Below are 15,171 nucleotides of genomic sequence, written 5' to 3'. Positions count from 1 at the left end.
ACCAAACACTGAAGTTATTGTTAAATACCAAGGGATTCTTCCAAATTCCTGATTTCTTAATCATCACATATTCATTGTCAACAGTGTAGCCTAGTTTTATAGGCTTGTTCCTTCATCTTTTTCTTTCTTCCCCAAAATATTTATTGAAAGTCTCCTGTGTGCCAGACACTGTTGTAGGATTGGGGATCCAATAGTGAATACAACAGAGAAGAAAAGATAACCCTGCCCTTGTAGAACTTCAATTCTAGTAGGGGATATGTATACATAAACATATACATATGCATATGCATATACATATACATACTTAAACGCTAAGAGGACAAAAAAGTGAGGAAGGCAAATGAAATACTGTGAGTTGGGGAGTAATGCTGAAGTTCTGACAGAGTGAGCAGAGAAGGCCTTACTAAGAAGATCAGGTCTTTAATATAAACTCCTGAAAGAGGAGCACAGTCTAGAAGAGGTAGTCTCTCAGAACATTTTAAGTATTCTTAACCTAAGGTCTGTGGGGTTTGTATGGGAGAAATATTGCATCTTAATTTTCACTAACTCTAACTGAAATTTTAGCGTCTCTTCTAAATCATAAATCTGGATAACCGACTATAGCAATATCAGGAGAACCTGTAACTTTGTCACAGATATTTTCATGTCACATTCAATTACTGTGTACATCTCAAAATATTATTTATGCTCATCACTACTTATACATTATCTTAGTTACTATCCCTGCCATTAAATCTTGTATTTTAATGCCTTAATAAAGAAGCACATATATCACAATTTTTAAAAATATCTGTACTGATAGTTATATTTCAAAGTAATACCTTTCCTGGTACCCCTATGTATTATATGTTATGAATTTTAAAACATAGTGAGAAAGAGGCTGAGGCTTCACTAGTTTGCCAAAAAGAGGCTCTGGCATAGAAACGTTAAGCTTTAGTTTAATCCCTAATTGAGAGCTTTCTTCCACCTCCCGCAAGTACAGCACACCCTTCATTTGTTTCCCTCTTTTAGAGATTACTCAAATACATCCTGAACAGATAGGGAGGGTTTTCTGGATAATTCCCTAGAACTGTGATTGTGAAAGATCCTTTTTAGCTTCCTGTGTAACGCAGGCCACACTCTATTCATGTACTTGCAGAATTATATAGCAAGTCAAGCAGAAATTTGGTTTCCTAGAAAATGACAGCTTTAATACTTCACAGATCAGCTTTTATAGACTTCCCTGAAAAGTACTTGAAGAACCTTAAAGGCAGTGCAGTTCATTCTATGAGAAAAAATGAGACGCAGAAATCTGAGTTGGAATCAGCTCATTTTACTCCCTTACACCAGCGTTTTAGCTACTCTCCTCATCATGGCATTGACCAAGTGGGTCTGTCTAGATTGAGAGGTCCCAAACTGTACACCGTGGTACCTTCAGCTTGACCAGCCCGTGGGAAATAAGATAGGATATACGTACATGTTGGACAGTTTCAGCACAGCAGCCATAGAACAGAACTGAGAACCCTACTGCAGGTAGAAAGGGGAGGGCAAGCACTAGTTAACGGGTACTCCAGAGAATTTTGCTCTGCCACGACATGTTATGTGCTTTCGATCTCTTTGAATATATTCTTCTACCTCTCATGAAGAGTAAAGAAAAAAGTCAAAAGTAAAAAAATCGCAACATCTTGATGTTGCCAGAAGCTGGAGAGAGAAAAGTGTTAACTCTGTAATTTTCACATTGGACAGACTTTATGCTTGTGTCTTATGTGGAGGGAAATCTATCTTTTGTGTCATTAAACCTTTTGGATTGTATCTTCACTTGTGTCCTTTAGTTCTGAGAAATAGACACTTTAAAAGTGTGATGAGGGCTGTGAGCCTGGTGGCACTAATTTGCATGGGCTTCTTTTCCTTTACAGGTTGGTGAAAGATGCTCCTTGGGATGAAGTCCCGCTTGCTCACTCCCTGGTTGGTTTTGCCACTGCCTATGACTTCTTGTACAACTACCTGAGCAAGACACAACAGGAGAGGTTTCTTGAAGTGATTGCCAATGCCTCGGGATATATGTATGAAACTTCATACAGGAGAGGATGGGGATTTCAATACCTGCACAATCATCAGCCCACCAACTGCATGGCCTTGCTCACAGGAAGCCTAGTCCTGATGAATCAAGGTGCGTACGGACACACCGAGGGGATGCCTGAGCTAACATCAGTTGTAGTTACCATGTTGTGAGCAAAGCATTTATATAACTAGTCTAAGTATATGTTCATGCTTGGATCCTAACTAAGCCCATAAGATGAAGTAATATCTGGGACACCTCTTGAAGAGCTGAGAGACATCTCTTTCCTCATTTCTGCTTGTTATATTAGCCTGAAGGTTACTTGAGTATGGCATTTGATTGTCCCAAGCCATATCCTTACAGCACAGGATCAGTGGTGAATCTTCCTTTTTCCAAAGATTTTTGACAGTGAAGGCAGTCAGCCTGGATAGAGTTTTTGAAAGCTGAACAGATGGTTTATTATATGAACTGAATAGTCCTCATACACAGGTGTGTATCATTATAGCACTACTTTTTTTGTCCCTCTAAAGACTTTAAAACAATCAGTCTACATCATTCAGGTCAAATTTGGAATTGACTTTTGTGGATCGTATAGCTGCTTTACCTTATTATATTACGTAATTGCTAATACTGCATTTTCTTTGTTCTTGTAATTCTGACTTAATTACAACTCCTGTGGAAGTCTATAAATGACTAAATAAGATTATGTTTAAGAAAAACAACCCTAAGATCACAGTGAGTTATTAGAATTAAATATATACTCGTAACTGGCAAATCTAAAAGAGTTTAACTCTTGATTATATTCCCCATAAGAATTAGTAAGCATTTTGCACGTTATCCAGCATCAGATTTTACCCAAGCCTAGCTTTCTCCCTTGTCATATGAACCATCACTTTTAATTAGGTCTTAGAAGAAAAGAAACTACAATTAATTGAGCATATGGCATGTGCTAATCCTTGTCCATATTTTAATTCTCACATCAACCATATAAGGTAGCTGGGATTTGGACCCAGTTCTAGCCAAACTCAAACTTCATTGTCTTTCCACTATATTTTGTTACCTCTCTCAGAATAGAAATTCAATTTTAGTAACTCAAGGAAAGCTTGATTAAGAGGGTCAATTTTCATGCTAGCTCCCTTTGCCCCCCACTCTCACAAAAACAAATGAAATTTTAAAAGTCAAGAGGTAAGCCATGTGAACACCTACCATCAAACCATTTATAAATCCACAGGCCTGTGGAAAGACAGCATCATGAATTGGTGGAAAGAACCTTGGAGTGAACTGGATTGCAGCTTGGGGCTTTGAGTTTTAGTCTAGTACAGTTTTATTTCCTTAGATAAATGTTTAGTTCTTTACCAACAGGAATAGAGCTTATTGCTTCATTCTTCACAGTAGATAAAATTGTTCCAGATATTAAGCAGGCACCTACAATACTGGCTCGAATTGGGTCAAAATTTGAATTTTCTTCTGGCAGGAGTTTTCACATGCCTTTGTTTTCTGAGTAAAGTTATGGGTTGCTCTGGGATGCACTCTCCCAGAGCCATTCCATAAGCAGCTCACACATTTCTAAGAAGATGGGACAAAAGAAGGAGTGAAATCTCTGCTCCTGCACATCTCAGTTAATAATTAGACTTACAGCCCCAGCTTTGCTCTAACTTTAGGAGCTACCTCGGCCACGCTGTGCCAATAATTCCATGTTCTCAGAGCAGCCTTGTAGATACTGACTGAGGTAGCTTACTCAGGTGTAGCTCCTACTGGACTCAGATGAAATTTCAGCAGTGAGAGAGTTAGGATTTTTCATCTGTTCTGCTAACCCTGTCTTAAGGCTTAGGATACAGGGCCCACAGGATCACATGTATGCAGTTTACAAATCAGTTGGAAAGAAGACAGGTGTGAAATGTTTAAATGACTACACCATACTTATAATATTACCACGGAATGAAATAAGGGGGATCATGAAATTATGATTAAATATCAAATGAGTGTATTAAGTTTGAATTCAGGAGAACAAGGTTCTTTAGGTGAGTTTGAGATGGTTCATGGAACTTTGAAGGATGGGTAGGATATGGATAACTGAAAATAATGAACATTCCAGGCAAGGTGTATGGATGATGGAAAAAAATACAGGGCAGAGCATCAGTAACAACAATATTGGTACCTCGTATTGACAGATTTGAAGTTTACAAAGGTAGACATTGCCTCGTCTCATGAATAGGGTTTTTATAAGGAAAATCAGGTAATATCTGGGGAGCAGTGAGTAGCAGTTCTAATTTTAAACATCAGTCACATTGGTATCTGATTGGAGATGGAGGATACAGAGAGAAAAAAGATGAGGATGATTGGGATTTTAAACTCTAATGACTAATGGAAATTGAAAACTATCCAGAAGGCTGGCAGGTCAGGTGTGGAGCTGGATGGGAGAAGGAGCCAGTGTACAATTAACAGTAACCTCTGCACAGCAGAGCCTGAGAATGGTGCTGCACCCCCATGAGATGAGAGCTTGGTCTTACTTAGCCTGGAACCTTGGATTTAGGCTGGGAGGTACCTGGTGGTACCTGGGCCTCTGGAAGCCCCCATACCCAGCACACCTAGTAGACTGTGGTAGAGGGTTCAGCATGGATGATCACACACACGTCTATGGGAGTGATGCAACAAAAGTCCACTCATTAGGAGGCAGTGGGCTTAATTTTATCCTTAGGGGTTGTGTATTTTAAATACAAGCAAACAAAACAAACCTTAAATCTAAAGACCTAGGTTCAGATCAAAGTTCTGTTCATTTTTAGTCATGTGCCAGAGGACAAGTCAACCTTTCTGTAATTTTGGGGTAATAATGCATAATTGAGTTGTTAAAAGGATTAAGTAAGATTATGTTCGGTGCTGTGTAAATTATAAATGTTACGAAATGTGAGGAATTGTTACTGTTGCCTAAACGCTGGTCTCACAAGAATTATAGGAAGATAGCATTTCCGAGTCAAAAGGATTTTAGAAAAAATTTTAGACCTTTAATTTTCAGCTGGGGAAATTGAAAAATGTGGCAGGTTGAAGAAGTGCTTGAACAAAATCATGTGGCTCATTTTTGGCAGATTAGGGACTCCCAGTTGATTTTTGTCACCTTTAGATTGCCACTCCAATGGTCTCTCCACCCCACTGTGCTGCCTTTTCCAATGCTGTGGAATCTAAAACCACGTAAAGGGTGAGGTATTGTCTTCTAAGAACAGGACGCGTTGGAGACTATTCATTTAGCATTTATAGTATTTGCAGCTCATTAAAAATTCTGTAAAATAATGGTGACAGTTTCTGTGAAGCGGAAAACTTCAAAAATATTTTCAAACAGTGTTTTCTAGAAAAACTGAGTAAAAGTCTCAATGTACAGATCCTTTCTTGCAGACATAAAGTATGTGCAATTTGTAATCTTAGATGTGGTGTGGTTTCAGTTTATTAAAGATTATGAAATGGCTGATACTTATTGAAAGGTTTGTCTTTAATTAATAAATGACCTGTATTCAAGAACTTCTTAACTTAGATCATGGACTCATCATAAACCTGGGCTAGCAGGATGTTATTTATAATGTTGATAAGTGAGAGTTTTACAAAATGCAATTTGCAGTATAAACTGGTCAGATAACTCAGAGGGTTTTATTTGGCCATATTTTTGTTTTTAGTTTGTTACAGCCTTAGTCATTGTTTCCATCTTTCAGGGTATCTTCAAGAAGCTTACTTATGGACCAAACAAGTTCTGACCATCATGGAGAAGTCTCTTGTCTTGCTCCGAGAGGTGACAGACGGCTCCCTCTATGAAGGAGTTGCATATGGCAGCTACACCACTAGATCACTCTTCCAGTATATGTTTCTTGTTCAGAGGCACTTTGACATCAACCACTTTGGCCACCCATGGCTTAAACAACACTTTGCATTTATGTATAGAACCATCCTGCCAGGTACAGTGAGGACTTAGAAGTGGGAAAACATTAAACTACTGTAATTTTTTCTGATTATGAAGATGGACTAGACCAAGAAAAGAAACGTGGGATTTGAGCCATATTGAGGTTAAAGGGATTTTTTTTTTTAATCAAAGAATAATTCAAGAGTTGTATATTGCCAGGAATATTTGGAGAGTTAATGTGAAGATTTGTGATTTAGGTATTATAAAGCTTAGAGCTTAACAGATCAGATATAATTTGTAGCCTCCACAGTACTTTTATTTTTGTATGTGTACAAACTTGGGCACATATACAAACTCATTTTCATGAATCTAAACAAAACAAAAATACTTACGATTACATATTAATTTTCCTTTATGTGTGATCCCTAATTGATCCTATTTTACTTTTTTAGTTTTAAATTTTTTGTTCCAAACTATACAAACATGATTCAAAAGAAAGATTACATCTACATATTTAAATTGGGGGTTTAGTATTCTCTTAACACATTTTTGATCAGAGACGTATTACAGGCACAGGCGTTAGTTTCTGCAGAAATCCCCTGGTCAATAATGTGTTAATACTCAAAATATTTTATGGAAATAAATGGTATAAGATATAGAAAGCAAACCAAAAAATGAATTTCTGGGACTTCCCCGGCGGTTCAGTGGTTAAGACTCCGCTCTACCACTACAGGGGGCGTGGGTTCAATCCCTGGTTGGGGAACTAAGACCCACATGCCACGCAACATGGCTGAAAATTTTTTTTAAAAAAAGAAAAAAAATGAATTTCTATGAAACTTCTAATTTCTTGTTGCTAGGTAGCTTAGCCTTTTAAGAGAACTGGCTCTCACACACACACACACACGCACGCGCACACACATATATATATAAAGAGTTTATTCATTTCTAGGACAGCCTATAACTCTCCTTATTTCTAAACAGGACTATCGTGTTAGAAAAGGTTTAGGAGGTAAATTTTCATCAGGGTGGGTTTTCCCTCAGTGAAATGCAATTTTTTAGTTGAATGATCCTAGACCTACAGCAAACAATCCAGTTTTTAAATCTTTTTGCTCTGGTTATATACACATGGATTGGATAGAATCTCCATTATTGGATTAGTTATCAAAAAAATACTGCAGAGCAAAAGAACCATGTTAAGATTTAGTTTAGACTCACATGCGGAACCCTATTGTTTTGGTTATCCTTAAGCATGTGGGAGAGGCCTCTTTTATCTTTAGTTTATCTTGGTAAACAAAGGCCATCTAAAGCAAGGGCCTTTAAGAGGTCTCAGTGCTTTGTAATTTGATCTGAGTTCTAACAGCCAGCCACATCAGGGCTTGGGTTTGCTGTGAACTATGTATGTGGCTACTTCCTAAGGTGGAAAAGACAATATGAGCACCTCTAAGAGGAGAAATCATGTATTTGTGTCAATTAGTAAAACAACCTTTATTGAACATTTATGTGCCAAGCACTATAATAGGCAGGGGATTCAGAGTAATAAAACAGCCCATCTGCTTTTAAGATACAGGTTAGTAGAAGATTCAGAAAATCACATTTTATAGTAAGATTTACTTGGACGAGAGTTTACTAAACTGCTAGAAGCAAAAACATTAGCTGTAAATCATGTAAATATGGTCATGCAGGCATTTTTAGAAGGGATTCTGTGTTAAGTCAGTCTGTTCTCAACAACATTTCTTTTTTATTTTCTCTATAATGGCTATTGTAGTAACGATTAATCCTGTCTGACCCAGAATTTTCTCCCATTCTTCTTTTTCAAGAATGCCTGGAGCATTATCTGGTCTTACCTAGTTTTGTTTTTCTGACCTCTTCCAGTATGATCTTTACATTTTCTCTCTTTTCTTCAACTTCTGATAGTACATACAGGCAGGACCTTCTCTGGAATTGTTTCATTTTCTTCCTATAGAAACTCAGTTTCTCCCCTAAACCTTATAATTTCTGCTGTATTGGATGCCAAATTGAAGCACCTTATGTTATTATCTTGGTCTGGGATGTGGGATGAGTTGGTGGGAAAGCTAGTGCTGATTCCAGGTTCAGGGACTCACCATGCACAAAAGGATAGATCTCCCATGTATCCATGCAATTATATTTGCACGTAGCGTGGACATTAGAAAATGAGGAAGGTAGGCAACAAACGTAAGCCTTAATAGTTGTTTCCATTACCAAAGACAAGTTGCCACATGACAGACTTGCACACAGGTTTGTGGAAGACTTTTAGAAGGATTCTGATTAACTGGCCTGGGGTAGTGCGAGGGCATGGTGGATTTTTCTTCCTTATTTTTATCCAAGGTACACAATTGAGTCTAATTTGGAACCAGGATTGAGAATCATTCTTTGGGCCTTTATGGAAGTAGGCAGTTTTAAACTTATCTTAATTCTGTCAAACTTCTTTCCCCAGGGTTTCAAAGAACTGTGGCTATTGCAGACTCAAATTACAACTGGTTTTATGGTCCAGAAAGCCAATTAGTGTTCCTGGATAAATTTGTCATGCGTAACGGCAGTGGTAACTGGTTGGCTGACCAGATCAGAAGGAACCGTGTGATGGAAGGTCCAGGGACGCCTTCCAAAGGGCAGCGCTGGTGTACGCTTCACACAGAATTTCTCTGGTATGCTACCTTGTACTGGCTTTAAAGAGAAATTGTACCCAGGGGTATAGTGTGCTAATTTTTTTGCATTAAAAAAGAAAAACTAATCTACTTTTTAACACTTTCTCCATGCCACCTACGTACTCGCAGCTTCAATTAAATTCATATCACAGTTTTGAAATTCTGTTAGAAACATTTCCTTCCATTTAAGATCTAATTACTGTTTGCAGTTTTTGCTTTTCGTGTATTAGAATCCTAGGCTCACACTATTTCCTAGATATGCATGTTTTGGTTTACATCATTTTTGAAATCATATAAAGAGAAAAACCACGAAATTTAGACTGAGTTATTCTGATAATCACACCAAAAAAAAAAAGTAGTAAAATGTTTTGTTTTGGTAAATGGAGCATTATAATCTTCTAATAGCAAAGCTGTTGCTAAATTTTCAAAACTACTTAAAAGTGGTTGACAGTATTTGACAGTTTTACTTTGATAATAAAAGAAGCATGTAATTTTTTTGCCTTAATCTTTTAAGCCTAGAAGGAGAAGCCAGGGTCTCCTTTTTAAAGTACTGCCAAATACATGTTTGGCATCCAATAAATTAAAATAAAAATTACAGGGAACTGGTTAATCATTAATCCCTGATGTCTTTTCAAGCTATTGAAATTTGCATTCAACTCCAAAGTAAGCTTCCGTGGTTTGATTGCTTCTTTTCATTTACAAAAAAAAAAATTAAACAATTAAGAGGGGAAAAAAAACGTTAGTAAAGTGGTAACTGTCATAATTTAACCAGCATTTTAAAAAACTATCTTCACAGATGAACTGCATATATTAACATGCAACCATTCTTGGCTCCTTTTAGGTATTTGAAGTAATTACTTAATAGTGTTTTTCACTTACCCGTAAATAAACAAGAGCGTTCTATAAAGCTGATTATAGGAGTCAGATTAATGCTAAGTCTAAGTTGATTCAGAAAGTGCCTTTACGCAAATATGAAAACTGACCAAAGCCTGAGAGGAGGATGGCCAGTTCCACTCGTTTCTGGATTTGTTAAATCATCATAATTAAGCCAACACTGTACTAGACTGAAGCAGAGAGACAATTGCTGATGTCCGTAACTGAGACTCCAGAACAAAAGACAAAACAGCTCAAATCAAATAAATATCAATAAGATTAACTCTACCATAGGTGACTGATTCACTTTAGAGAAAAAGTATCTTAGAGCCTCAAGCTTCCCTTGAGCAGCAAATCATATGAACCTGTCAAGGCTGTTGTCTCAGATCACCAAAAGTGAACAGTCATCTTCATTATTATTTTTGGAGCCTTCCTGAATCAAAACCTGTGTTCTTAATCATGGTGAAAGTTTAATGTGAATTATTATCTTACTTTGATAAACATCATAAATTAAAATAAGAAACATATCAAAAAAAGCATGACATCATCTGCAGATTAAAACAAAACCAAACCTTGGAATCGGGCTAGGCAGCGGGTGGCATGATCATAAATCCTCCACTGTTAGATCATTTCCTGAATTTCATCCATTCATATTCTTAGATATGGTATTGGCAATAAATTTTATCTAATATGTGAAATTTGACTCTATTTAAATTTATTTTTTTAGAGGGGGAAAAAAGTACTCTACCAAACTTTCAATAATATCAGTTGTTTGCAAAACAGTGCTTTCTCAGCACTCAGGGATTGCTAGAGTCCAAATCTTACCATGTGGTTTCCTAGAATAGGAGCCCCTCAACTAGAGGTTTGGATGAGCTGCTTAATTCTATGAGCCCCAGTCGTTTGGGTGGCAGTTCTGAAATCATTAACTGAAGAGGGTCCACGTAGTGACTATCAGTAGCTGTCATTTCCGGCTCAAACCCTTCACAGTTGTAAAGACCCACTCCTCTCCCATTCACCAAGGGCATGCCCCTACACATGCTGATTATACGTGAGTGTTTTCAGAAATGCCCCTAATACAGTCTACGCTGCCAGTGCTCTGGGTGGTGTTTTTACGTTGTTTCCTCCAGCCACGTTGCCGTGTGGCCTCGCAGCTCTGCTGTGTTCCTTTCACTTCTATCGGAAAACCATTTAATTTTAAAAAATTGATTCTTTCAGGTATGATGCCAGCTTGAAATCTGTCCCCCCTCCAGATTTTGGCACCCCAGCATTGCATTATTTTGAAGACTGGGGTGTTGTGACTTATGGAAGTGCGCTGCCTGCAGAAATCAATAGATCTTTCCTTTCCTTCAAGTCAGGAAAACTTGGGGGACGTGCAATATATGACATTGTCCACAGAAACAAATACAAAGACTGGATCAAAGGCTGGAGAAATTTTAACGCAGGCCATGAACATCCTGATCAAAACTCCTTTACTTTTGCTCCCAACGGTGTGCCTTTCATTACTGAGGCTCTCTATGGGCCAAAGTATACCTTCTTCAACAATGTTTTGATGTTTTCCCCAGCTGTGTCCAAGAGCTGCTTTTCTCCCTGGGAAGGTCAGGTCACAGAAGACTGTTCATCAAAATGGTCTAAATACAAGCATGACCTGGCAGCTAGCTGTCAGGGGAGAGTGGTTGCTGCAGTGGAGAAAAATGGGGTGGTTTTCATCCGAGGAGAGGGTGTGGGCGCTTATAACCCCCAGCTCCGTCTGAAGAACGTTCAGAGGAATCTGATGCTCCTGCATCCACAGCTTCTCCTCCTTGTGGATCAGATACACCTGGGAGAGGACAGCCCCTTGGAGACGGCAGCAAGCTTCTTCCACAATGTGGATTTTTCTTTTGAGGAGACAGTGGTAGATGGGGTCCATGGGGCTTTCATCAGGCAGCGAGATGGTCTCTATAAAATGTACTGGATGGATGATACCGGCTACAGTGAGAAAGGAACCTTTGCTTCAGTGACATACCCTCGGGGCTATCCCTACAACGGGACCAACTATGTGAATGTCACCACACACCTCCGAAGTCCCATCACCAGGGCAGCTTACCTCTTCATAGGGCCCTCCGTAGATGTCCAGAGCTTCAGCATCCACGGAGACTCTCAGCAACTGGATGTGTTCATAGCCACCAGCGAGCATGCCTACGCCACTTACCTGTGGACAGGTGAGACTACAGAACAGTTGGCCTTGGCACAGGTCATTGCCGACCGTCAGAAAATTCTGTTTGACCGGAGTTCGGCCGTCAAGAGCACCGTGGTCCCTGAGGTGAAGGACTACGCCGCTATTGTGGAACAGAACCTGCAGCATTTTAAGCCAGTGTTCCAGCTGCTGGAGAAGCAGATCCTGTCCCGAGTCCGGAACACAGCCAGCTTTAGGAAGACTGCTGAGCGCCTGCTGAGATTTTCAGATAAGAGACAGACCGAGGAGGCCATCGACAGGATTTTTGCCATATCACAGCAGCAGCAGCAGCAGCAAAGCAAGTCCAAGAAAAACCGAAGGGGAGGCAAGCGCTATAAATTTGTGGATGCCGTCCCTGATATTTTTGCACAGATTGAAGTCAATGAGAAGAAGATTCGACAGAAAGCTCAGATTTTGGCACAGAAAGAGCTGCCCATAGATGAAGATGAAGAAATGAAAGACCTTTTAGATTTTGCAGATGTAACATATGAGAAACACAAAAATGGTGATTTGATGAAAGGCCGGTTTGGACAGGCTCGGATGGTGACGACGACTCGCAGCAGAGCCCCAGCACTGTCCGCTTCGTATACCAGGCTGTTCCTGATTCTGAACATCGCTATTTTCTTTGTCATGTTGGCAATGCAACTGACTTATTTCCAGAGGGCCCAGAGCCTACATGGCCAAAGATGTCTTTATGCAGTCCTTCTAATAGATAGCTGTATTTTATTATGGTTGTACTCTTCTTGTTCCCAATCCCAGTGTTAGCACTGAAGCTATAAATTGCTTGATCGTTTTGTGGTCACAAGTCTGTGCAAAAAAAAAAAATCATTGCCCTCGTTTGTTACTGGATTTTTTTTCTCAGATTCTTTTAACAAATTAAGGGGAAGGTACTTTCACACAAGAAAGCAGGGACGTGGAGAAATCAGTATGGGTAAAGGCAAAGAATTTATCAAAGGAATAAGAGTAGCTTGGTTGTCACATGGTGTTTCTGGAAGTGGCTTGGCTGAATTAGCCGTCCATATAATACTACTCTCTAAAGAACAAAATGTCTGGTTTTAAGTAATATTTCTTCTTAAGAGAAAAAGACTTAGATAGAATTGGATTTTATTAATATTAATTTAATGCTATTAGCGATCTCCAGATACTATTTTATGAAAAGACTGAAGCACACAATTCTAAGAAATACAGAAAAAATTTTTTAATGGTGTAGTCATGTTGAAAATAAATGTTAATAAGTCCTGGTGTGGTGGTGTCACCTTCCTTAGAGAGTAATTCATGAGTTAAGTGAATAACAGCATCTGTACATTGGGTTACTATTCAGATAACATAGTAAAGTGATGGTAGAAGATTATTGAAAAATTTGAGGTATGTTTCCAGTGGAAAACATATATCTATGAATGAATTTCCTTGATGATGTTGGTTTCAGCATACACATAATTGACTGCTTTTACACACCCATTGGTTATTCAATAAACGAGACAATTACAGGTAACTTAATTTTCTACTTTCCTTCTATGGAAAACTGTTATAGACCCAATGACTAACTTCAAAATAAATATATGCTGAACATTGATTTCAGTACCAAAGAAGATGGGGAAGCTAAAATTTGGATATGATTCTTACTTTTTTTAATAGAAAACTTTCTTCAATTTATTTTGCTAAATAAACATCATAATTGTGATTTTTCTATAGTGTCTTTCTTCTTTTTTCCTTTACATTCAACATGTATTCAACAATTTTGAAATCTTTTAAGAAAAACTGTTTATTTGAACGTGTGTTAATTAAACAACGTAGAGTTGGAATTGAAAGAAGTAATTTCTCTGCTTATTTACCTTTTTGTTTTTTAAACGTATTTTGAACATTTAAAACAAAACCAAATTCTGATATTTAAGTAATACCAAACTTTTAAAACATAAAATTTTCATATTTATTTTCAGTTAAGTCCTCAGGAGGTAACAGCAGCACAGAGTACTGGAAACACATTCCACAGATTGATATTTCAGCATAAGAAAATGATATACTTAAAAGGAACTTAAGAGTGAATTATCGTACATTTAGCATATTTGACTTTTATGTATGTCTCCCTTGAAAACAGAAAATATGTTTGGCTCCAGTTTGTAATGAGAACACATTCCCTGATACAGGTCTAAGGTAATAATGGCAATCTTTTCCTTTCACTTGTCCTTTTGGTTCATGGAAATACCGGTAAGTAACAGAAAACAAAAACATTCAGAAACTTATGAGCCCCTTTTTGCAGTTCTAATTTTGAACCTTCTTACATAAAAAACACAAGTCTGACTTTTCACTGTGCTTCACTCATTATGCTGGGAATCTAGAAGATGACTTCTGAGGAAGTATTTTTTTTTTCTTTTATGGAAGAAGTCTCTGGGGAGGATGTCATTACACACTGTTTAAAAGAATAATGTTTTCAAAAGAATAATGCTTCCGTTTGTCCTGCATGGATGCTGTTACGGGGCTTTAAACTTGCTTTATGTGACAGATTCTCCGTTTACTTAACCTCATTCGACATTCCTCTCTTCTAGTCTTTCTCATTCAGAAAGGATGAATTGTCTGAAATGATCAAAAGCAAATTTTGAAAAAAAAGGTAAATTGCTCTTTGAGGCTACCAGGCAAACCTGATCTCAGACCCAAAAACTCAGGCATACTTTCTCATAAAGATGAAAAGTGCAAGCGAGCGCCAAATCCAGCTTTCCTTTTGTTTTCACTAGGTGAGGGCAGACAATAAATTAGTCCCCATAGCATGATCCTAGTATAACACATCAGCTCATTTTCAAAGCAACTTTTAAAAATATGGTAATCGCATATCTTTAAAACAAAATTATTTGATGGGTTTATTTTCCTTCTAAGTGGACCTTGTATTTATTTCAATTTTAAAAATTTCCACAGTCAGTGACTTAAGTGGTTAAGTAAGGAAAAAGAATGCTGAGACAAATCACTGCTCTTCATAATGAGACATGTTTTATATCAGGGATAGTTCATATTTGAATAAAACTAAGGAATTCTTTGTATCTTTCAGAAAAGCAAGCAATGTTAAGTCTCTCTTGAAACTGAGTAATTAATTAGGGAATCTGTTCAGTGCTGCTCACTGTGAAGGGAGTGTTTCAAGTTCATTGGATAACATGGGAGCTTTTGTCTGGGGGATTGGCAGGACGTTAGTCCTCATCTTAAAGAAAATTTGGGAATCATTAGCAAATAGAGCTTGTCTGTGCAGTGGGAGGGTCATATTCCCTGGTGGATAACTGATTAGCCTCTTAACAGCCATGATGATGGATGAGACCTATCATTTGCTGAGAGAACAGTATTGAGATCATTGTTATAATTGTTAAAGTCAAGTGGAAGACATTCTCAATTCTCAGACTGTTTTAATAAATAGAATCTATTATATCACCTAATTCTTCCACAAAGATTTTAGTCATAGTTTTTAGGAAGTACCAAATGTTCCAGGGTTACTAGAGAATAGTTTTAAAAGGATATTATGCAC

General features: G+C 37.9%; 1 protein-coding gene across 8 annotated transcripts in view; it reads left to right on the top strand.

Moving 5' to 3' along the window:
- The window catches only part of DSE (dermatan sulfate epimerase), a 69,575-nt gene extending 56,225 nt beyond the window's left edge, over nt 1-13,350 (top strand). For 6 of the 8 annotated variants that reach the window (XM_082404723.1, XM_082404722.1, XM_082404728.1 and 3 more), the window contains 4 exons: nt 1,896-2,149; nt 5,737-5,976; nt 8,377-8,584; nt 10,673-13,350. In XM_082404723.1, the coding sequence (XP_082260849.1) occupies nt 1,896-2,149; nt 5,737-5,976; nt 8,377-8,584; nt 10,673-12,434 (2,464 nt within the window). In that variant the 3' untranslated portion in view covers nt 12,435-13,350. The remainder of the gene's footprint in view (nt 1-1,895; nt 2,150-5,736; nt 5,977-8,376; nt 8,585-10,672) is intronic. The other 2 variants (XM_082404725.1, XM_082404729.1) reach the window with 2 other exon arrangements.
- The last annotated feature ends 1,821 nt before the right edge of the window (nt 13,351-15,171 follow it).

This window comes from Balaenoptera borealis (genome assembly GCF_965194805.1).
Source record: "Balaenoptera borealis genome assembly, chromosome: 9".
Taxonomy (NCBI): Eukaryota; Metazoa; Chordata; class Mammalia; order Artiodactyla; family Balaenopteridae; genus Balaenoptera; species Balaenoptera borealis.
This window is presented reverse-complemented; position numbering and strand designations above follow the sequence as displayed.